We start from the raw sequence: 23,396 nt of genomic DNA on the forward strand, positions 1-23,396 counted from the left end.
CTGAATTCCCACCGAATCCTATGGGAATCGAACTATTCCCTCTATGAAAGTTCAGTATAATTGACGTTTCCCAAACAGACCCTTTACCTTTTTTGCCCTGCTCCGCAGGGTAACTAAAGCTGTGACAGCAAAGCTCCTGCAGGGGCGCGTAGCATCAGGTACACACGCGCCCCACCATGCACGATCAAAAGCTACAGTTTGGTGCGCCACATCAGGCTTTGCCACTCCCGTTTCCCACGGGGCGCTGCCGGCCGCATCGGCTGCATCCTTACGCAAGGATTCCATCAACCATTCCGTCAGCCGGCCGCAAAAACCCACCTCGCCCGGGACACACGGCACGAGCACCCAGGGGCGTGTGGGGGCGCCGCGCCCGCGCGCCGCGATCGCACGCTCGTGCAGGTGCGCGCAGCCGCGCGCGCACACCCCCGGCCGGCGGCCCGGCCCCAGACGCCGCCATGCCTTTGCGCACAAGGCGCTCAACCCAGCCCGCCCGGCCCTCTCTCGATCGCTTACCATACGCTGCACCCGTCGTCGTCTACCGTAGAGAGGGACGAGGAGAGCACCGGCAGCGCCTCCGTCAGTGCATGGCGGGGCTCACCTCCGGCTGCCCTGCCGACCACCGGTGAATCTTTGGCCCGACGTCGGCATGAGAGCCCCGCCACTTGCTGGTTTCTTCCTCCCTAGGCATAGCGTAACTTTGCTCGACGTGACGACTGACGAAGGAAGCAGCGAAGAAACATGAGTTGGACAGGGTCTCATGTCAGCCATACCGTCCGTCGCCTTCCTCCCAACTGTAGTTACTAATTGACTTGCTGTAACCGGCAAGCCAACCAACCAAGCTCGGACGCCCCCTTTGTTCCTGCGTCAATGTCCAGAAACAACGTTAGATTCAGCAGAGCAGTGGTTAAAACTTAGGGGACTGTTCGCTTTAGCTGCTTATTCAGCCGGCTTATCAGCCATGGAAATGTTAATTCTGTATGTCGTTGGACGGGGTTTGCTATCAGTAGTGAATATACATCATGGGCCAGGCCAAAAAAGCAATGTCTCCCTGCCTCGGGCCCAGTCCAGCAGCTGTTTTGCCCCGGGCTGTAGTAGGGCTGGGTCAACAAGGCCACAAGTAATCGCCGGCCCAGTCCGTCAGGTGGTCGTCGACCTCTGTGAGATTCTGAGAGGGGAAAAGCGCCACAGCCACAGACAGTGAGCTAGTAGCGCTAGCAGATGATGCTCTGCACTCTGCAGCAGCTGCAGTAGTGAAGTCACAGAACAATGTTTTCCTCTTACAACAAATCAGCCGTTTCAGCTTTTCAGCCGGCTTATAAGCTGAAGCGAACAGGCCTAGGTGATCAGATATGGAAAACTGTAGGGACATATATTCTTAGTTTTCATTGTTAGCTATGCTGTACCATCGGAAGATGAACAAGATGATGACTCACTGCACCAGAATTCCAGAAATACAGGTTCTCTGAGACTGAAAACTACTTACAGGGCCACAATTGCTACTGCGTATTACCCATGGGCAAGGATAAGCCAATTTGTAGTTGTTTTCTGCTCCATGAGGAGCAGAACTCCTAGTATCACACTATCAGTTGACGAGTAAATCCCCAACAAGGATATGGGAACAGAGAAGAGACTGGAGCTCACTTCTGGACAGATTCAATGGTTTCAGCGTTCATGTCTTGTCAACTAGGGCTGAGACCGGTGTGATTTGTTTAAATTCTAAAATAGTGGTAGGTCGGCATTTCTACTTTGTGCCTATGTTTTACTAGCTTCTACATAAATATATATTTACACAGTAGCAATGCCACCTGGAAGGTGCAAGGAACCATGAATGGACAAGGTCACATATATGCTGCATTGTCGCTTACCTTGCTCAGACCTGTAGTTACTAATTGACAACCTGTAATAGGTGAGCCAACCACGGGCCAGGCCTCTGTCCATCTGTCAAGAAAATGATGATAGGTTCAGGAGGAGGCAGCAGCTGGAACAATGTATTGAACAATACAAGTATACAAGGCAAAGTCTGTGACGAACACAAAGGAGTGTTGATCATCATGACACTCACAAGGTAAAGCATGCAGTTCCATGAACTAGAACAAACACAGTTGTCAACAATTTGCCACTGAAAAAACTCCTAACTTTTTTCGGATGGAAGGTGGGGAATACTCACTTCTGGTCAGAAACATGGTCGGCAAACAATGTAGATTTCTGCAGGTAGATGACTCATTTTGCTGACAAGGGGGAAGAAATGACTAGGCTCTGTAACAAAAAAACTAAGTCAATTCAGTATAACGTGCTTTGGAAAATTTAGATGAGAAAGGCACTCTCAAGAGATCCTTAGCATGACCGTGTAGATTTTTGTGATTCAAGTTCTGGACCAATCTGCAGCTAAAACCTAAAACTATATCTTGGAGCACCAAAGACCTTTGTAATCTTGTGTAAACTGCAAGCAAAATGTAATGCAGTGCACTAGGATGCCACACTAGCGGAATGGACGAGCACCATATCCTTGTTAGTGGCTCTGTCCATCCTAACCAACACTCTTAAATCTTAACTATCTGATGCAAAAAAGAGATGGTTTTGAAGTGCACACAGATCTGTCGACAGATACAAGTTTATGTTGCTTATTCACGCATATGTCTATCTACAAGAGAAATTTCTAGAAATCCTTTCAGCACATATAAATAATACTCCCTTACTCAATTGAGGAGGTAGATAAAATGACCATCTTACTCGCAGTTCATCTGCTCTAAAGTGTGCATGCATGGAGAAAGAAGCAAGTTAATGATGCAATAAAGGAATGGTAAGACTAGAAACAACAGGCTAAAGTTGCCTAGAAGTTGTAGAATAACAAATATTTTGATGATGGTAGAAGTAGTTAAAACAAGTCAATGGCCATTGCCCATCTGTATGAAATAGAGTAACTACCCTCAAGATCAATGGTGACGGCAATTATGTAAGAGGGTCAGAATGAATCTTGAAAGACCTGCATTACATTGATGAAAAGGCTTGAATGCGATTTGTGTATCCTGCCAGCTTGAGAGATTTTTGGTTGACACTTGGTAGAACTAATCATCACACTAGGACATGATTAATAGTCTTAGTTTGCAACCATATGTTATGGGGGCTTGATCCTACAACCTGCATGGATGGTGTCATTCATTCCATCATACTATTTCATTCCTGAAAATGTCTGCTATTAGCCTATTACATAGGGTAAACTTGGTGATGCCAGACATAAAAGAAATAAATAATGCTAAAAGCATCCATGCTAATAGAGAGGTCCTTCAACATGCTATTTCCAGTAGTCAGGGTTAGTTGCTAGAATTGTGATCTTTAAGTGATAGCATAAGCAAACTGCAAAGCCCAGAGCAAGATGCCGTTTTAAACATCTAATAGCATAGCTATATCACAATGCAAATTAGCAAATATTCATGAGCACACAATCTGATCAGGCAGCACATGAAAATTAGAAGGTGGAAGTCTGATGATATTTTCCCCTTTGCAATTTAAGATTGTGAACATTTTTGCATCTGTACCAATTTTTGTGTGTGCGCGGATGGGGGACAGACCCAGCTTAACAAAAACTAAATGAAAAAGGTGGGTTAATTTTTCAGTACTGATGGCACTAAAAATGAGATTATTCTAGGTGGTAGGTCAATTCCATCATGTCTGACTTGTTCTACAAATCAAAGACAAAGATAAGAAATGTATGTTTACTGTTTGATTCCCCGCAACCCTACATCTATGTTGATTGCATATATGAATGACAATAAGCAATCAATAATGTTAGCTTATTTCACTGGTCACTTGACAAGAACTGTACTAGATCACATGTGTCATCATGTAACCAATGCTGCAAGACGTTGCTTGAGCTTTAAACTAATATTAGCTAACCTACTAGCAAGTTCTGGGAACTTTATTTGTAAATGGTGAGGTTGAGCTAGAAAACGATAGGAAACATCTGATTACACCAATTATTATCTTGTTCCTGCTCTTAACGACAAGTGCAACAACGTTACAGTGATATGTCTTATAGATATGCAGCGATTTTTTCCTTCTAAATTTTGAATTTAACATCAAACTCTAATGATTCAAGCCCATGTTGTGAAGATGAGTTCCTTTTGAAAAGAACGCTAGATTAGAAATTTTGGATGAAAGTAATTGCCCGGTGTTTCATCATCAAATTCTATCAGTAAATTCAACGAAAAAGCAACCTGGATCACCAAACCTTCCAGCTAGAAACCGCGTAACCCAATGTGGATTTGATAATGAGGGCATACTTGATTAGGAAAAGTAAACCAATCTTGATTCCCTTCCCTTAGCTTATTTGCATCTTCCTCAGTAAGGCATCCCCACACAAACCTAATCACAATATTTGCTAGGTTTAGAAAATGTTGATTAGTAAATATTTGGCAGACAGACAGGAGCAAATTTCTATCACAATAGCTCAATGATTCAATCTAGCTGCTCAATTAAATTTTCATGATGAATATATAGTAACAAAAACAGTAGCAACAGCAACACAACTCGAGTTGTTGCTTTCCTCTCAAGCCTTTATTGGCTTTGTTCTGGAAGTTGACATGTGTGGTGTTGCACAACATAGATAACAAAGAATGTGACACTGCCGAAGGATCACGATACCTCAACTCAGTCTCAACACAACACAAGCTAAATTTTGTACAAAGAAATAATCAGCATGACTGGCAAGATTCATGAGCAAGCTTGTCTTACATCTTCCAGCTAATTCAAAGTTCAAACAGAATATGAGGTATACATTATTATAAAAGAAAAACACGGCAGGGGAACTGCTAGGAGTATTTTTTTTTTTGAGAGAGAGAACAGGAAGGGCACGCCCCTACTGATTAATAGATTAATAGGAAATTAAAGTACAGTACAAACCCCAAAGGAAAGGGGAGACAAAAGGAAGAAAGAAAAGAAAGAGCAGGGAGAAGAAACTAAACTGAAAAGAACCGGGAAGGGACTAAGCTAATGAACCAGAAAGAGGGACATTACAAGTTGTTTAGCCATGATTGCATTGAGGGAAGGAGACTAGGCTTTGCTCTTAGAAGCAGCAAAGAGAATTCTGAAGAAAATTTCCTCCTACATCTTTCCACGGTAAGATCAACATTCTTGAACATCCAGTCATTTCTTGCTAGGAGTATATACTACAAGAAGAATTGAATGTTACAGGCATCCAGTTTATGGGAGGATTATCATACAGCATAATGATGCTTTGTTGAATTGCTCCTTGAAACTGATATAAGATGTCAATATTGTATTGTAAGGCACATATGCGTCAGCCAAATTGCAGTGAAGGGAAAGTTGCAGGAGATGACTAGCAAGACGTCGATATAGCATGAGAGAGCGACAGGGGCGGAAGCCAGAGCACGCCGTAACTGGGTCAGGATGACCAGGGGAGGAGGGACAAGAAGAAGACCTCGCAGCCGCGGATTCCCTGGCCTCCAGCAGCCGCCACGCGGTCCGCGGCTGCTCCTGAATGGGGGTGACAGCGTGACACGGAGACGGGCGCAACAGCAAACTGAACGCCGCCCGCATTTCGATGGCGGTGGCGGATTTGGGGACAGTGCTGTGCAAATTTCATCGGATTAGGCTTGGTCCCCTTGTGTTTCCAATTGGAATTTGGAAACGCCAAGCGAAGTGCATCACCATTTCGGTTTGTGGGATTGCAAGGGAGAAGGCGGCAGCGAGCGCAGGCAGGGGAATGGAGTTCGGCGGGGTACCTGCCGCTGGTGCGTTGCTTCCGGGAACCCTCGCCTGCCCATGGAGTGCGGTGGAAGTGGGGAGGAGTCCGGCAGCGGCGTACATTCCCTCCCTCGCCGCCGTCACTTGCTCGCCACCGCGCGGGCACGACGCGCCAGCAGACGACGGTTACGCGACGCGTTAGATCTGGCGAGTGGTGACGAGGCGAGAACGGGTGGCGGCGGCGGCGCATTTAGGCGCGCGAACTGGTGGGAACGGCTGGGTGTCAGACGAATGCTGAACGCCGGTACGGCGGATGAGCGAGCGGCGAGACAGCCAGACAGGCGGCGCCGAGGCCGTGCGGGGTGCGGCGGGCGTGGCCGCGTGGGCACTGGGCAGTGTGCTCTCCTCGCCGGGTCGGGGTCGTGCACTCGTGCCTGGTGTAGTGGTGTGAGGTGTGGTCACTGGTCAGTAGCACTACGGTGCCTGGTTGCAGCGTTGACCGTCTTATCAACAAAAATCAACGGTCGCCTAAGGAAAAAAAGTTAAAAACAACGGTTTAAATCTTCGATATCGAGCTTGGCAGAAAACCCTAAATATAACAGTTTACCTTTGATTTTTTTTGAATGGGGATGCTACCATGATTATGCTCCACTTCGAAGTCATTTGGGTTCAATCTTCTCTAGATAAACCATTTCATTATTGGCAAATTTATGAAAACAATCTCGTACTCCCTTGGTTTCAAAATATATGTCGTTTTGATTTTTTTAATGCATAGATTAAATCTAAGCCAAAATAACTTACATTTTGGAAGGAGTACCATATTAGTCCAAAAATTTAACAAATGATCGTCAAATGGTAGTATTATTATATATTAGGTTTAGGAATGGGTTTTATACATAGTTGTGCTAGTAGTAAGTAGTTCTACAAGATTATACAGCCTTTTATGTTTTATTCAGGCTCATTTCATCATTTAGAATGTATGCTTGTCAAAATATGCTACTAGTCAGCGGCAGCTAAGGAAGGCAAACGAAGACATCTTCCACTACATGGACCACTGAAGTTCTCAAGGGCCCATTGGCTATTATTTTTTACCCAAAATTTTCGATTGCTAATCTCAAAGAGTATCAGCTAGAAGCACCTTATCATGCATTAGGCTCAAATTGCAACTAGATTCATAACCAGTTTTGAGTGTTTCATGTTCACATTGCAGTGGACCCGCAAGCAGAGACTGCAGTGTGGGCCCGAAGGAATCCAAAGTCCAAGCATCAGTCAGATTTTGACCTTTCCGCAGCATCGCCCCCAGGAAAAACTTCCCAAATTCCCAACTGGGTCTCCACCCAGTGGGTCCCCACAAGCAACAAATCCGCGCATCCGCCTTCGTCTCCACCCAGTGGGTGACCCGCGGAGGCCAACGACCAGCGCCCATCGCCGATTCGCCGTTCTCCGTTTTCTCCTCGCTTGTTTGGTGCTTTCGATCCCCCCAAGGCCACAGCCGGCAGCGCCGAGCGCGCCGCGGCGGGAGGATTTTGGTTGGTGGATTGTTGGTGGCGGACTGGCGGCTCCACTCCTATCCACGGCACTGGTCCAATCCAAATGGCGGGCAATAATAGCGACCCGATCCAGGAGGCGCTGGGGGCGGGCGTGAAGCACGAGGCGGAGGAGGAGGAGGGGACGACGTCTTCCGCGGCGCAGGCGACCGCGACGACGATGCTGCCCCGGTCGAGCTCGCGGCCGCAGCTGGACCTCAGCGGCGCGGCGATCCACGGGACGCTGGAGGACCGCAACCCCACCATCCTGCTGCCCAACCAGTCCGACGACATCTCCCACCTCGCCCTTGACATCGGCGGTACGTGCGTGCGACGCGCGCATCTCCCCGCCTCCGCTCCAGTGTTGGATTCGCCGGTTAGCGTCATCAACAGAGTGTGTGTTGCTTGGTAGCAGTGTACTTCTGCGTCCAGGTGCTTAGTCAAAGCAGATGAGGTGCCAAATAATTAGCAACTTAGCATGTGACCCCGGAAACCCAACTGGTAGTCGAATGTTCAGAAGCTGGCAGTTCCCTTGCTAGTGCCACACTTAATCACTTAGTGCTACTGGCCGTTCTAGGCTGCCACTGCGTCTCAGGATGACTGTATCACTTAGTGCTGATCATTGTGAAATGTGAACTACCTTACTAGTGTACCTGCGAATTGATCATGGTGATAACCTGTCATCTGCAACAGTAACACAGTAAACTGTTGTGGTGGGACTGCTTATGGGGCATGTGACTCCTTTTGTTCCTTGTCAAATTGGTTTCTAAAGTGTTCAGATACCATTCAGTTTTCTGTATATGTTTCAGAAATTTTGTTTTTAACCGTCAATCTGAAATTGTCCACGGTATTTTCTTCATTGTCAATTGTACTGACATCTTGTACTTTCAACTGTATGCTTTCCGTCTAGGTTCTCTTATCAAACTGGTATACTTCTCACGACATGCTGAGCTCTCAACTGAGGATAAGCGTAAGATATCCACAAAGAGAAGACTTGGGATGTTTAATGGTGGCAGGAGAAGCTACCCGATTCTTGGAGGGAGGCTCCACTTTGTCAAGTTCGAGACTGAGAAGCTAAATGAATGCTTGGACTTCATTTCTTCCAAACAACTACATCGTGGTGGTATGCTAACACTGCTTAGGATTGTAAACAATTGGTTGTATCATCTTCATTGTTTCTGTCACCTTGTTGTTCATATAGTTTTCTATGATTTCTCAATTGCTTCTGTGCACCTATAAATCATGGCTCACCTGTATTAGTTATATGCTGCAGGAGTTGATTCGCCTTCGTGGCGCTCAGGAGCTCAGCCTGATGACATTGTAATCAAGGTAAAAACTAAGGAGACAACATGATTGATATATCTGATGAAGACTGTATAAATATAAATAAATGGTGGGATTCAAAGCACCTCAGCCATCCTTAAATAAGAAAGAAAAAGAACAACAAATAAACAATGGGGAAAGACCAACATATTCTCTCATTGATTGAAAGGAAAAGAGAAAGATCCGCATCTATTATTTTTTGGTGGGGGCCAAACTGCAGTTTGCTCAACTAGAGCAATTACAGTTGTAGATATTAGAGCTGTATAGTGAATAAATGCGCATTGTTTAAACCTTGCTACACAGATAGGGATGTGATTTGGCTAGTTTGTTAAACACACCTGAAAAAGTTTGCTAGTGTTCATATCAGACTACTCAAATACTTTAGCCTGCAATCAATTCTCCCTAATGTTTTGTTAATGGAGGTGGCAACTAGTAGGGTTTGCATCATTAATTATACTTGATGTTTTGCACAACAAATTAGTCATCCTTAATTTGATTTATGGCATTAGGATTATTTTGTTGCTGATTGTAGTATTTTGTGGAAAGGCGACAGGTGGTGGAGCATACAAGTATGCGGATCTCTTCAAGGAAAGATTGGGAGTCAGCCTTGAAAAGGAAGATGAAATGGACTGTCTCGTAGCTGGAGCAAATTTTTTGCTTAAGGTTCCAATTTTAGAATTGCAACTATTTAGGCTATATTCTACTGTGCAATTCTATCTTGTATGTGATGTTTGTAATAAATAAATGGAGATGTATTAAGCTAATACATGTTGTTAATCAGCATTAAAGTGTGATAACATTCATACATCTGAATTGCACATTACAGGCAAGTCAATAACACTCTTTTTCTGCGCTTGGCAGGCTATACGTCATGAAGCTTTTACACACATGGATGGCCACAAGGAATATGTTCAGATTGATCAGAATGATTTGTTTCCCTTCCTTCTTGTTAATGTCGGATCTGGTGTTAGTATAATCAAGGTAACAAGGTTTGCTTTCTATTTTGTTCTTTTGAGTGCCACTGAATCTTTTTTACTGTTCTTTTTCAAAGGTTGATGGGCATGGGAAATTTCAGCGAGTAAGTGGGACAAATGTTGGTGGTGGTACATACTGGGGATTGGGGAGGTTAATGACAAAGTGCAAGAGGTGCTGTTTTTCTGCTCATGGACTGTGTAGACAAGTTTGATTTCTCCTAATCTCATAATTTTGTTTCAGTTTTGATGAGTTGCTAGAGTTGAGCCAGCGTGGAGACAACAGCACCATTGACATGCTTGTGGGAGACATATACGGTGGTCTGGACTACTCCAAGGTTACTATTAGCATAAAATGTGGAAATCTTCTTAAAATATTTTAACGTTTAAGTTATTGTCTGCACTGCTTAAAGCTGCTACTCTGACCTGTTACTGGGATAACATTCTGTATGTATAGCATGTTAGACCAATTGCTCTTAATGTTCTTGTCTTCTGTGTATTAATTATTCATGCGCCTGCTGTATGGCAGATTGGCCTTTCAGCATCTACAATCGCCTCTAGTTTCGGGAAGACGATTTCAGAAAACAAGGAGCTATCAGATTATAGGCCTGAGGATATATCGCTCTCTCTGTTACGGATGATTTCCTACAACATTGGCCAGGTATGACAAAGTTGTGCTACGGTAAAGTAATAGTGTTTGACTAATGAGTTTACTGTTCAAAACAAATGGTTTAGTGCTCTTCATCCACTTCTCTATAGATATGCACAATTGACAATTTTTTTTTGAAGATTTTGAAAATGTGAACAAGTAAGCCAAAAGGTGAATGAAGATTATCTAAACATGGAGCTTTCCTTTTTGTGTGTGTGCTTGATTTATCCAGGAAACTTGCCCAACATTGAGTGGCTGTATTTTTTATGAAGAAGAGACAATAAAATAAGCGATATTGTCAACCTTTTATGCTGTGTAGTGACTTCTTTCATAGGCTGTAGGTGTTATAGGAGTTCAAAAATTAACGAGACCAAGAGCTAGCAGTGCAAGAAGCAAGATGATACTAGTTGACCGTGCTAAACAGTGTATTGAAATAGGTTCTTTGGTAGGTGAAGGTCTAATATCACTTTTCATGGTGCTTGTTACACAAAGTAAACTCAGATGCTGTTTCGTGCTTGCTGTTGCATGCTAACTTGCTAAAACGCAAATCATAATGTTCGGTCATTTGCCATGTCCTGGATTGTGAAATTATGATTCAGTGCCATTGTTGTCGTTGTTTTCTTTTAATCACTGAATGCTCAGGCTAAGGATGTACCTGTATCAATTCATACAAAGACAGGAATGCTTCACCATCCTCGAAATATGCCTTACTTCTCTAGTTTATTGTGGCATATTTTCAACTCCATTGAAGCTATGAATCCTATTTGATTTTTTTTTTGTAGATTTCCTATCTTAATGCACTTCGTTATGGACTCAAGAGGATATTTTTTGGTGGATTCTTCATCCGTGGTCATGCCTACACCATGGACACAATTTCTTTTGCAGTAAATTTCTGGTAAAGATAAGAAAACTACTACTACTTTTTTTTATGCTTTGCTAATTGGTTATGTTAATTTTGAAAATAATGCCTTCCCTGTTTTCTTTGTATTGGTAAAGGTCAAAAGGAGAGGCACAAGCCATGTTTCTGCGCCATGAGGGCTTTCTAGGAGCTCTTGGTGCATTTATGAGTTATGAGAAGCATGGTCTTGATGACTTAAGGATACATCATTTGGTTGAACGCTTCCCAATGGGTGCTCCATATGTTGGTGGAAAGATTCATGGGCCACCTCTTGGAGATCTCAATGAGAAGGCAAGGGCATCTTCTGATCATGGTTATCTTGGTTTGGTTATTTTTTTCTGAGTATGCCATCCTCTGTAAAGACAAATCTGATGCTTGATAAAGTTACATCTTTGAAAACCGGAAATGGATGTGACTCAACACTAACTACATGACAGGCATGCTCAAGCACCAAAAGGATCACCCCAATTTTTTTACTCTATTGAAAAGGCTGCTGGAATTAGTTGATATATTTCATTCTTTTGCTATTACTTTATGCTGGAATGAATTCTTATTCAACAGTTGTTTATTAAATCTAGGTGTCTTGAATCATAATATTGTTTTAAAATCCTACAGATATCATGGATGGAGAAGTTTGTGCAGAAGGGTACTCAGATTATAGCCCCTGTACCTATGGGAGTTCCAGCTACAACAGGTATGGGAGGTTTTGAAAGGCCTACTTCAAAGGGTGATATTTTGCGGTCAGATGCAAGTGCGGCCTTAAATGTTGGTGTTCTCCATCTCGTACCCACATTGGATGTGTTTCCATTGTTAGAGGACCCAAAGACGTAAGACTACTATTTATCTCCTTCGTTTAATCTCTAGCATGTTTGTCTGTTCTAAAAGCTGACGAAATTTCCGGTTTCTTGACCCACGAAAGACCAAGTAATACAATACTATTGCAGTAAAAACAATAAAGAAATTGGAGTTTTAACTTCCATTCGCTAAAAAGCTCCAGAAATTAGTGGTAAATGATTTTCCAACATCAAAATAACCCATTTGTTGGGCATTTCCTTGTACCTATGGTACCTAAAGTAACTAACAAATTCCTTCATATTTTTTTCCTTGAATGCAGAAGTTTTGGCATATATCCAACCTTATAAATTGTGATATTTGATCTGTTTTGCAGGTATGAACCAAACACAATTGATCTTGACCAGGATGAGTTTAAGTATTCTTCTATTTCTCTTATTTATAGATATACGATAGCAATTGAGTCCTTTGATGATATCTGAGATCATCGTGCTAGGTACTGGTTCAAGATTTTGTCAGACCATTTGCCAGACCTCGTGGACAAGGTATGATCTAATTCTTGCAATTCTGCATAGTTCCTTTTGTTTAATTATAACATGATGTTAAAAGAGCTTTCTAAATGAATCTATGTCGTTCTCTCCTACGCTACAATCATCGAGTCATCAGAGACTGTTTCCAGCACCTGCCAACTTAATTAGATGTAGCCACAGAAGGCTTGAACCACATCTCATATGGAGCAGAAATCGCATCACCTTTGATCTCATGTTATCCAAATCCATTTCTAAAAAAAATCATCTGTTTTATTGTTGGGTCCCGGACTAGTGTCTGCTTCCTTAAATAAATAATAGTTGTTTCCATAGCTCAGTTAGCTTAGCTCCTTGGCTCTAATTAAGGCAACATTTCAACTTCTACATGTAATTACATTCACTATCATCACAATCAAATTTACCTTGAGATTGGAAATTTTGGGCTGAGATAGTATTTGTACGGTTTTTCATTTTGTAGTAACTTTTTATGAATTTAGGATGCTTACGTTTCCTGATATGTATTTCTTGTCTGTTTGGGAGTATGTGGAATCCTGTGTAGTATATTTTTTGAATATTTGTGCACTTTTTTACATTTATAGGCAGTTGCTAGTGAAGGTGGGACTGATGATGCCAAAAAGAGGGGAGATGCATTTGCGCATGCCTTTTCTGCTCATCTAGCGAGGTAACAAATTGCTATTGCATGACATTAGTTAATAGGCTTTTGTTTCTCTGTCTACCGTTGTCGGGCATGGATAGCATTCTAGTCTCTTTATCTGTCAAATATTGCGCCCTATCTCTTTCCTACCTAACTTGTGTCTAAGTTTAGATTGATGGAGGAGCCTGCCGCTTATGGAAAGTTTGGTTTGGCCAATCTGTTGGAGTTGAGAGAAGAATGTCTGAGAGAATTTCAGTTTGTTGATGCATATATTAGCATCAAGCAAAGGTTAGCCTCCTCTCTCTATATGTGCGCATGCACGCAGACTGCTCATATTTATCTAATATTCTGGAATTTTCTGCATGAAGGGAAAATGAAGCTTCGCTGGCTGTTTTACCGGATCTTCTAATGGAACTTGATAGTATGAATGAGGTGTATGACAGCAGGGCTTCTTTCTGCTTAATTTTCTGCACTTAACAGAAGTCACCCTAACATTTGTTTTTATGGTTGCATGGGTTATCATACTTGCAATTATGCCATTTTCCTATTGGCATAGCATGTAGATAGAGAGCACAAGAAACTTCGGTTCATACCACGATCATAAGTCCATATTTAACATAATACCACTCAATTTATTACTGGCAAAACTTGCCACTGTCACAGTTAGGGTACTTTGTCATTGTTGTTATTTTCTTTTGTCAATGTAGTCAAGCTTCAACCCTTGAAATTCATCTGAGTGTACATTTCATGCTTGATATCCAGGAAGCTAGGCTGCTTGCACTAATTGAAGGTGTCCTTGCTGCAAACATATTTGATTGGGGATCTCGAGCTTGTGTGGAACTTTATCACAAGGGAACTATAATAGAAATCTATCGCATGAGTCGCAAGAAGATGCAACGTCCTTGGCGGGCAAGTACTCAAATCGAACATTTAAAATGTTACAGTTGCATGTGACTTGTGCGAGTTATGCCCCCCAAAAAAAATTATGATCTGTCCTAGCACAAAGTAGATCATCAACTCTATGTACTTTTCTTGCAGATTGATGACTTTGATATGTTCAAAAAGAGAATGCTTACTGATAGGAAGAACCAACCATACAAAAGAGCACTGCTTTTTGTTGATAACTCAGGTGCTGATGTGGTTCTTGGAATGCTTCCGTTAGCTCGGGAGCTTTTACGCCATGGAACAGAGGTATAAATTGAAATGCTGATAAAAAGTTTGCCCATTGTTAGGCTTGCTCTGTATTGAATTTAAATATAAAGAGCAGACAAGATGTTGTTTGAAGAGATTCAACCAAGGGAACACACAATTTATTGCATGCTAATGTACAAGTCCCATTTATGTTTTCTTTCATTTGCGTCAACTAGCAATCCATATTTCTCAAACAACTTATTTGTGACAGCTAAGACTGGTAAAAGAGATTATTCTGAAATAACCATGGAACTGAAGCAGACCTTAATATTGCCCATTTTCTGATTACTTTCTGAATATCTTATTGTCTTAACTTTTCCTACTGAAATAGAAATTTAACATGATCTGATAATGAAATATGGATTCTACAGGTTGTTCTTGTTGCAAATTCATTGCCGGCTTTAAATGATGTTACTGCTAATGAACTTCCAGAAATTATAGCTGAAGCCTCAAAGGTACAAAGTAAATACAAATTTGCGCTCCTTGGCCATTTAGTTGTATTATCTATTGTTGTTAGCTCTATCGCCTAACTCATAATACATCACAGCACTGTGGTATCCTCCGGAAAGCTGCAGAAGCTGGTGGGTTGCTAGTCGATGCAATGGCTGGCATCCAAGATGATCTCAAGGATGCACCAGAGTCAGTGCCACTAATGGTTGTGGAGAATGGCTGTGGCAGTCCATGTATTGATTTCCGGCAGGTTAGCTCAGAACTAGCTGCTGCTGCAAAAGATGCAGATCTGGTAAGAAGTCTGTAGCATTTTGAACTGAATGCACTTTCTTATGCTATAATCATTTGCAATGTTCTGTGGTTGTATATTGGTTTGGTTTATCGTGCAGTTAATTTTAGAGGGCATGGGGCGAGCCCTGCATACCAACCTCAATGCCCGTTTTAAGTGTGATGCTCTGAAGGTACTTGTTTCTTCAAACCATACCAGTTGTTGTGCAGTTACAACCTTGATTGTTCTGAGGGCTAGAAATTTCCTCGTTTTTAATAAAGAGAAATCCTTTAGGTTTTATTCAAGAGAGAGAAAAGGATGCACACAACATTTGTTAGTTAGATCTGGTTTAGTCATTATACATTAATCAGACTACAAATACAACTATATTCAGTCATAGGCTTAGATGGCAAATGTAATTGTATTCATGACATTAGTCGTACATCACATACCGCTGTATTGTTATGTCCAGAGCTCTGCACAGGCAACCAATGATTTAAATGCCAATGTGGCTTAACTATACTGTAATTGAATTGAGCAACATGTTTAAAAAAAAGATGTAGTGACCCTCTTGCATCTGATATTGAGCTGGAATTTTCTGACCTGTCTGTCATTCTGTTCGAGCGAAAGAGCGAAATATTTGATTAACGTTATTTTCCACATAACCATGTATTTCATTTAAAAGCTTACAAGAGCTTTATGTGCAGCTTGCTATGGTGAAGAATCAGAGATTGGCAGAAAAGCTTTTCAATGGAAACATATACGACTCCATCTGTAAATTTGAACCCGTTTGTTAACCATATGTGGGTGACCGGAGGATTTGGTAATGACAACTACTCCCTTCATTCCAAATTATAGGTCGTTTTGGTCAGTGGCGTAGGCAGCATTCTCAACCTGGGTATTCATTGTAAAAGAACATAGATATTTCTTAGCTGGGATAGTGTGTACCGTACTACTGTGGCTCTATATATGTATTAACACTGAAAGTATACTTATAGTAGAGCTTTGGCCCGAAAACATGGGTATTCACGTGAATACCTATGAATACCCCTAGCTACGCCACTGGTTTTGGTTTTTCTAGGTTCATTGATATTATTATGTATCTAGACATACACTATATCTAAGTGCATAGTAAAAACCATGCTACTAAAAAAGCTAAAACGACCTATAATTTGGAACGGAGGGAGTACTTCATTTTGCCGCCACATTGCTAAAATTTGGTAGTATTAGCAAAGTGGTCTATGTTCTTCTGGCTGTGCAGTACATGATAGCTGTTTCTCATCAGTTTTACCATCTTGCAGCAACTTGCAGAAGCTACTTGGTTCGTCTGCACAATGATGCTTTCGATGTACCAGAACCCCCTTTCAGTATACAGCAGCTATGTGTCTCTGTGACAATAGTGTTGAACGACATAGTCAAGGTTTAAAGATCATTTCGAGAAATATTGAATAGATGTTTGGCCCAGCTAATCAGAAGTTCCTGTTTAAGGAGGATCAAGCATGCACCTGAAAAGTAAGAACTCATTATCAGCCTTGCAGGGCTGAAGTAATATATTCGAATCAATGCAATAAAATTGTCTCCGACACTGATGAGGAGAATGCCGTCATGCAGAAAATAAGTTGTTATTAATCCATGCATGTGATGTTATTAGTTGCCCACGAGTCTATTCACCGAATCAATCCTGAGAAGATTTTTGTCATACATGTAATTTACTCGTTAGTTAAATAGAACAGGCTGACAGAGTAGACAGACAAAAACAATCTAGCAGAATGAACAGCAGCTCTTGCACCCAAGAGGTTTGCAAACCAGCCATGAGACAGCTAAAATCAAAGTTACAGAGGCATACAAAGATTTCTTCACTTGGCCACTACACCGGTTGATCCACAAATCAACAGCGCGCCCATCAGACGTCAGTTCAACAAGATCAGCTCTACGCGAAGTTGATGTCGTACGCCTTGCTCCCGTTCCCGTCCGCCCTTAAGATGCCGAAGTGCCGCTCGAACTCGGCGCCGGGCTTGCCGTCGTCGTCGTACATGTCGAACAGGAACACCTCCACGGGTACGCTGGGCCGCCTCGGCGTGCCCACGCCGCGCGCCGCCTTGCCCACGATCTCGGCGTTGTACGCTGCGGCGTCGCGGCCGGATGCCCTACAGTGGGCCACCCAGTCTCGGTCACCGCGACCGGCACGCTGCCGAACCCCTCCTTCTCCAGCGCGGCCACCAGCGCGTCCACCGTGGCGTCGAACAGGTTCGTGTACTCCAGCGCGCCGTCGCGCACCGGCGCCGAAGAGCGCGTACGCGAGCTGCACGTTGGCCGGGTCGTTGACGTGGCTGATGAACGGGTAGGTGTTCACCATGAAGGGCGCGCCGGTGTCGGCGAGGAACCGCAGCATGGGGCGGAGGACGGGGAGGGACGCCGCGTCGAACGCCCCCGCGGAGGGCGGGTACGACGCGGCGAGCACCGAGGAGGCGTGCGCGGAGGAGACCTTGATCCTCCCGTCGAGCCCCATCGCGGCGAGCGCGGCGTGGAGGTTCCGCGTGGCCGGCACGAGGCTCGGCGCGTAGAACTGGTTGTTGTAGTCTTGTAGAGCACCTCGTTACCGACGGCGAGGTAGCGGACGCGCTCCGCGGGGGCGTGCGCCAGGACCGCGGACCGCAGCCACCGCGCCGCGCCGTCGGGCCCCGACGACGCGAGGAAGGTGAGGTTCTCGTTGGGCACGCCCACCACGAGGTCGATCCCCGCCGCGGCGAAGGCCGGGAGCACGGCCGGGTCCGGGAGGAAGAGCCGCGCCTTGGTGACCCCGTTCTGCCAGCGCCGCCGCGGCCTGCGGCGGCGGCAGGTTGCCGCCCACGCGGCCGTGGCAGATGCCGATCTTGCCGCAGTCGTCACCCGCGGCGGCCGCCACCGCAGCGACGGCGAGGAGGACGTGGCACAGCAGGCACAGCGCTGGTCTCTTGGCCATTGTCGAAGGGAGGGAAAGAAGGAGCGGAATGTTACGCTTCGGTTTTCGCGTTCCCGTTGTTTAAAGTAGATATATTCTAGCACTCTTGTTTGCACGGTATTGCCTAGTAGTACTATGAAACAAGAAAGCCTTAAACAATTCGTGACAATTGCGCTTCAAAATGATATTTTAGAGAATACTAAATATGAAGATGTCATTTTGAAAAAAACAGTACATGATATTTTTTAATAGAAGTTAAGATATGGAAAATAAATATTCACCCTTTACTCCTTTGGAGTCGATACTTAGTTATATGATAAAGTCTAAATACATTTTGATTATTTTATTTTCTAAATATAGGACCCCCATTTTGTATTTTGCATAAGCGTCTCAGACACTTGTGAAAAAGATAGTTTCACAAGTATGTGTTCTTTGATTAAGTATGTGTTGTGTTTTTATGTTTTAACCCAAAATTTAAACAATAATGACAAAGTTAATAGCATATTTGCTAACGTAGTATACAATATAATAATACTAGTGTTGACGCCGGATTTCGTCATCAGTAGAATCGGCGCCAAGGAGGAAAGAAGTCGAAGAAGTACGGATGAAATCGGTCAAAAGATGCTATAATGCGGAATCGGTCAAAAGATGCTATAAAGCAGAATCGGTCAGTAGCTCTTACTTCGCTTCAGGGTGAACGCGCTAGATTCCCAATCGGCAATCCTTTGCTGATAAGAAATCGGCCGATCAGGAAGGTGGACTAAGGTGGGCCTGTATGGGCTTGGAAAGATGGAGGGATAAGGTGGAGTTCAGCCCACGAAGCGTGGAGTAATTAGTTTAGCACGGATTGTGCTTGTAGATGTTTGTTTTCTGTTTGAATTAGAGATAGAGTTCTAGTCGGTTAAGAAGATTATTTGTACGGGGCTATAAATAGCTACCTTTGTAAATCTGTAAACACAACAATCAATCAATACGACAAGTTACTTTATTCTTCGTACTTACTGTCAAGCAGGCGACTTCGCCATCACTTTTCCTTCTCACGAGTTCGTGCGGGTTGGCAGGGCTGCATCATCTTGATCTCCGGCCGATTCTGTAAGTTCCGTTTATCGAGTAATATCTAAGCTTTAACTTCCGGCGCATCGCTGTTGTTTCGTTTAGATTTATTCAGCAGTTATCGATATCGACTAGATTCATAGGTTTTTACCTGTTTTCCTAGTTTTTATCACCCCTTATCCCGCTAGGAATCGGTAGTATCGGCTTTCATTACTTTCTGTTGTTAGATCCATTCGTTGCCGATTAGATCTTTTCCTAGTACTGTTTTCATAAGCTTTGTACCGATTGCTTTAGTATCTTGTCTGTTTACAAAGCTACAGGGATCGTGTTGTCTTATAACCGATTCCATCATCACAGTGAATCGGCCGGTCTGCCGATAAGCCCTCCCGATCGGAAACCTAGCCGATCGTAGCTACTGAATTTGACACGTGTTCTTCCTTGCCAATCAACAGGTCAGATTGGCTGGCACGCCGCGCGAACCGCACCAGGGCATTCACCCGAACAGGAGCTAAGCAGATTCTCCCGGGTCGTGTGTCGGTCGCTGGGATTCGGTTGACCGATTTCTAGCGCCAACAACTAGCTCTTTTCTGGAGCGTGGAAAAGCATGGTACTTTCTTAACAATACGCTATGGTTGCACCATATTGCTATTAGGGTAAAAATCATATTGTTATTAGAGTAAAAATATTGATAATAAGAAACTCGATCCAACACGACAGGACCACCACAAAATTTCTATCCTCATAAATTAATTGTGTCATGTGCGCTAATTTTATTTCAAATAAAATTTAAAAATTGATTGCTTTCATTTGAATTAATTGCATCCACTATACAACAATTTGTCAGCCAACAACTTGAAAAAATGTTCAATTTAGTATAATAACTTAACAAGTAGGTACATGTTGGTACAACAACTTATAAAATGTCCAATCTAATACAATAACTTAGCAAACTGGTACACCTACAGTCCACACGTTAAAATGACAACGTACTAAGTAAAGTAGATGAGCATGTGAATTTTATTGGATCAAGTACATGAGGTTTAAAAAAAGATTTATTCCAAACTTCTAAAAGGTATTGTTAGTAGGTACTAACATATTGGTTTTCTAGCTAACCAATGCATATAATCAAACATGTAAAAAATGGTGATGGTGAATTTATCAATATTGAATATAGAACTAAATATAATCAAAACTAAATCATTGTATAAAAACCAATTAATATGAAGACGTAACATTAACTTTCTAAAGGCTGAAGGTAGAATCTTGGTCAAATACATTACCATTACGACACAAATATTAATAATCAAATAATGCTCAATATTTTTGTGACGACCGGTCCCAAATCTCTTGAGTTAATCTTAATCCAAGTCCCTAATCCCCATCTTAGCTTTCCCGAGTTTAAGTACTCAACCTCCAGCCCCGGTTCCGACCCCCGAGAACCGACCCCTCCCCGCCGTTTCCCCAGTTCCGACCCTACCGACCCCAAACCCATACCGCTGGATCTTCTAAGTCTTCCCACAGTGTTTCTTTTCAATCTGAGCAGTGGACCAACCGAGACTGACTGGTGGACCCACAAAATCTTTTCCCCAGATCTCCCGCGACAGACGCACTCTAGTGGCATGCCCGCTCCAGAGTTCCTCGGCCGCGTGGCTCAACTTCTCCGACCCCCGCCGCTCCGCCCCGTCGCCAGCCGCGACCGGATGGATATCCGCGCCCCCTTCCCTAATCGCAGCGGAAGCTCCTCTGCTACCCTTTCTACAGCGTCTCGCAGCTCGCGCCCATCATCACCCCGCCGGACCCCCGGCTGCGGAGCCCGATGCCTCCCGGCTTTTCCGCCGCCCCTCCACAGTCGCGCCGCCCCGGTCCGCGCTACGCAACGATTCCTCCTCCGCCAACCCCGACCCTGGCAACGACAGCTCCTTTCCCGCCTTGCTAGATCTGCGCCCCGACAGTCTCTTGCTTCGCGCTCGCCCGCGCGACCGCAGCCCGCCTGTCTTCTCACCTGTGCGCCCTCGCTTCTAGCGCCGTTCCCTCGGTCACGTCCATCAGATCCGCCGCACAACGACGCCCGCCTCCGCCAAATCTCAACCACCGGCAAAACCGCGCCTGCGCCGCCCCGTCTCTGGTACCCAATGACCAACGGTGTCACCCCCGAAGTCCTGCACCGCCGCCCCGCTACTCAATCGCCGCCTGGGCAGCGCACTCCATCGCTTCTTCCCGGTCTTCGCGCTGCTCCAACTCTCTCTCTCTTTCGCGCAGCTATAAAAGGGAATGCCAGAGTCCCGCCGGAGTCCCCTTCGCCATTGCTGCCCTCCCGTCTTGCTCTCTGTTCGTGCTCAAAGCGATATCGCCTAAGTCCCTGAGGAACTCTCCTCTCCGCTCCACGCCCGCCCTTCCAATCCACCCCGCCGCTTACTCCTCCGCGTTGCGCAAGAGCTTGCTTGTTTCCACAAGAAGCGCCGCCGCCGCCGCCGGAGCACCACCAGGCATCGCCACTGCAAGTCTTAGTGCTCCAGTTCCTCCGCCCAAGTCTGCTCCTTCCCGACCCCAAGCTTCACCTGTGAACCGAAGGTAAGCTGCTGACCCCTTTTCTGCCTCGTCCGACCCCTTCTGTTCGCCCGACCCTTTTCCGCCTCATCCGACCCCTTCCGTTCGTCCGACCCCTTGTCCGTCTTGTCCGACCCTATCCATTCGACCGACCCCTTTCTCCGTCTCGCCCGACCCTGTCTGTTTCGCCGACCCTTTCTCCGCCTCGCCCGAGGGCTCGACTGTATCCTTTTCCTAGACCCGAGGGTATATATGTAAAGATTTGGGAACTTCTCTACGTTAAGTCTGAGGACCCCCAGCACATCTATTCCTCTAGTCTAAGGGTCAGACCATAAGTTCCTTCCCCTCCGACCCTTATATCTTGATCTCCACCAACTCAAGTGAACTTCCTCACTGATTCCGTAGCCTTGCTACAAAGTTTCTGAGCTAAAACTCGCAAGTGTTGCTGTTGTAATAATCATATAAATGCTGACCCCCTGCATTGCATTTCGTGTAGCATTGCATCTCGCCGACGGCTTCTACGAGCTGCACCCGGCGCCAGAAGACGAAGCTGCAACCGAGCTCCCGCTTCCAGAAGCCGAAGCCACCCCCGCAAAAGACCCCTTCCCTTCCTCCTCGTTTGAAGGCAAGCCCCGGAGCATGAACCCAGTTTTTCCCAAACTTGCGCATGCCTTCTCCATCTTGTTTTGTGCATTTATGTATAGGTGTTGTTTGAAATCGTAGATTGCATGACTTAGTTTCCCTTGAGTTGAGCACTAGTCTGTTGGGTCCGAGTAGCTGCTATGCTTAATAGGGAGCGGTAAAAGCCGAGTGATCTCCTGTCACCCGCGAGTTGTAGGAGTTGGTTGTTTTCCTTCTGTCACAACTATAAGGACGATGGACGGGGCAGGGTGTTGGTTAACTCTTTGGTGGTCGGCTAATCGCCCCGTCTATCTATGAAATTTGTTAAGGCCCGACAGTGGTGGTGTTCGTGATCAAGTGTTTGAAAGTACTAACCTCATACTTAGTATGGGATGAGGAAGCCGAGTACCGGATTGAACCTAGACGTGAGCGGTCGCCCCATTGTCCTTGGAACGGAGTTTCCCCTGCGGCCGCACGTGTTGGCAAGTGTGGTCACAGAACGGCAGAGGCCGGGTCTGTGGAACATTGCACCAAAGGAAATGGGCCCGACACGGGTTAGGGAATTGATGGGGAAGGCCGACACAGGAAGCGACCCTCGGTGGTGCGCGGATGTCGTGAGGTTAGGTTCACCATGCATGGGTAAAGAACTCGAATTGATTCGTCTGCCTCTCACAGTTTGAGACTACTTGATCGCTATGCTACCCTGAGTAAGAAAGGAACATGATGATGACATGGTCTTGATGATAATGTTATATACCCTTGGTTGGTTCTATGTTTGCTTAGAGTAAGTTGCCAACCTAGATCGGTTAAGGAACCTAGAATCTGAGCTAAAACTTGAAAATAAGGATCTACATAGTGCTTTTGGCAAACAAACCCCTCAGCCAAAAAAAAGCCTTGCATGTCTAGAAGTGATGGAGTAACTTACTCCCGTCGGTTAAGTCTTGTTAAGCTTAGTAGTTCAGCCTTGTTGTGGCTTTTCTTTTTCAGGTGAAGTTGCTGCTCCCGAGTCCTCCCCTGTTGGCACTTGGCCGCCCCAACTCCCTTCGGGTTGGACGGTCGAGTGGGATCCCTCCTCGGATGGCGAGGAGAGGGATCACTGACGTCTTGGCAGGCCTCACCAAGGACGTCCGACCCCGACGAAGTAGCTTCCGCTCGTTTTTGCCTTCTGTCTGTTTCGTTTGAACCTTGTAAAACTCTGATGTTGTTTGTTGTTGAACTAAAATGGTCAATTTGTTTAACTCGGTGGACTTGTTGTATTCTCTGGAACCACTCACCTTCGTG

General features: G+C 44.7%; 1 protein-coding gene, 1 long non-coding RNA gene and 1 pseudogene across 2 annotated transcripts; 1 reads left to right on the forward strand and 2 right to left on the reverse strand.

Annotated features, from left to right (window-relative positions):
• Positions 1–1,627: 1,627 nt before the first annotated feature.
• On the reverse strand, positions 1,628–6,167 carry LOC117842591 (uncharacterized). Its single transcript, XR_004637537.2, has 3 exons — positions 5,742–6,167; positions 2,168–4,362; positions 1,628–1,938 (listed from the first exon to the last, which is right to left on the reverse strand). It is a non-coding gene; the product is annotated as an uncharacterized lncRNA (long non-coding RNA).
• An 868-nt stretch (positions 6,168–7,035) lies between these two features.
• On the forward strand, positions 7,036–16,611 carry LOC117843881 (pantothenate kinase 2). The gene is made up of 23 exons (XM_034724631.2): positions 7,036–7,549; positions 8,140–8,352; positions 8,503–8,558; positions 9,099–9,215; positions 9,414–9,533; positions 9,604–9,698; positions 9,768–9,861; positions 10,053–10,184; positions 10,955–11,067; positions 11,169–11,361; positions 11,686–11,897; positions 12,239–12,280; positions 12,359–12,407; positions 12,989–13,071; positions 13,216–13,332; positions 13,413–13,476; positions 13,807–13,953; positions 14,083–14,235; positions 14,607–14,690; positions 14,783–14,977; positions 15,075–15,146; positions 15,661–15,776; positions 16,255–16,611. The coding sequence occupies exons 1-22, from the start codon at positions 7,297–7,299 to the stop codon at positions 15,748–15,750; spliced, it is 2,694 nt and encodes an 897-aa protein (XP_034580522.1). The 5' UTR covers positions 7,036–7,296; the 3' UTR covers positions 15,751–15,776; positions 16,255–16,611.
• Positions 16,612–16,754: 143 nt separating this feature from the next.
• On the reverse strand, positions 16,755–18,150 carry LOC117843882 (glucan endo-1,3-beta-glucosidase-like; annotated as a pseudogene).
• Between the last annotated feature and the right edge of the window lie 5,246 nt (positions 18,151–23,396).

Source organism: Setaria viridis, chromosome 2 (genome assembly GCF_005286985.2).
Source record: "Setaria viridis chromosome 2, Setaria_viridis_v4.0, whole genome shotgun sequence".
Taxonomy (NCBI): Eukaryota; Viridiplantae; Streptophyta; class Magnoliopsida; order Poales; family Poaceae; genus Setaria; species Setaria viridis.

Excerpts from the sequence above, each read along its gene's own strand:
- LOC117843881 (XM_034724631.2), top strand. The coding sequence starts at position 7,297 with ATGGCGGGCAATAATAGCGACCCGATCCAGGAGGCGCTGGGGGCGGGC. Across the intron at positions 9,534-9,603 it reads CTGGTGTTAGTATAATCAAG|GTTGATGGGCATGGGAAATT; the intron begins GTAACAAGGTTT and ends TCTTTTTCAAAG. Across the intron at positions 13,333-13,412 it reads TATATTAGCATCAAGCAAAG|GGAAAATGAAGCTTCGCTGG; the intron begins GTTAGCCTCCTC and ends TTCTGCATGAAG.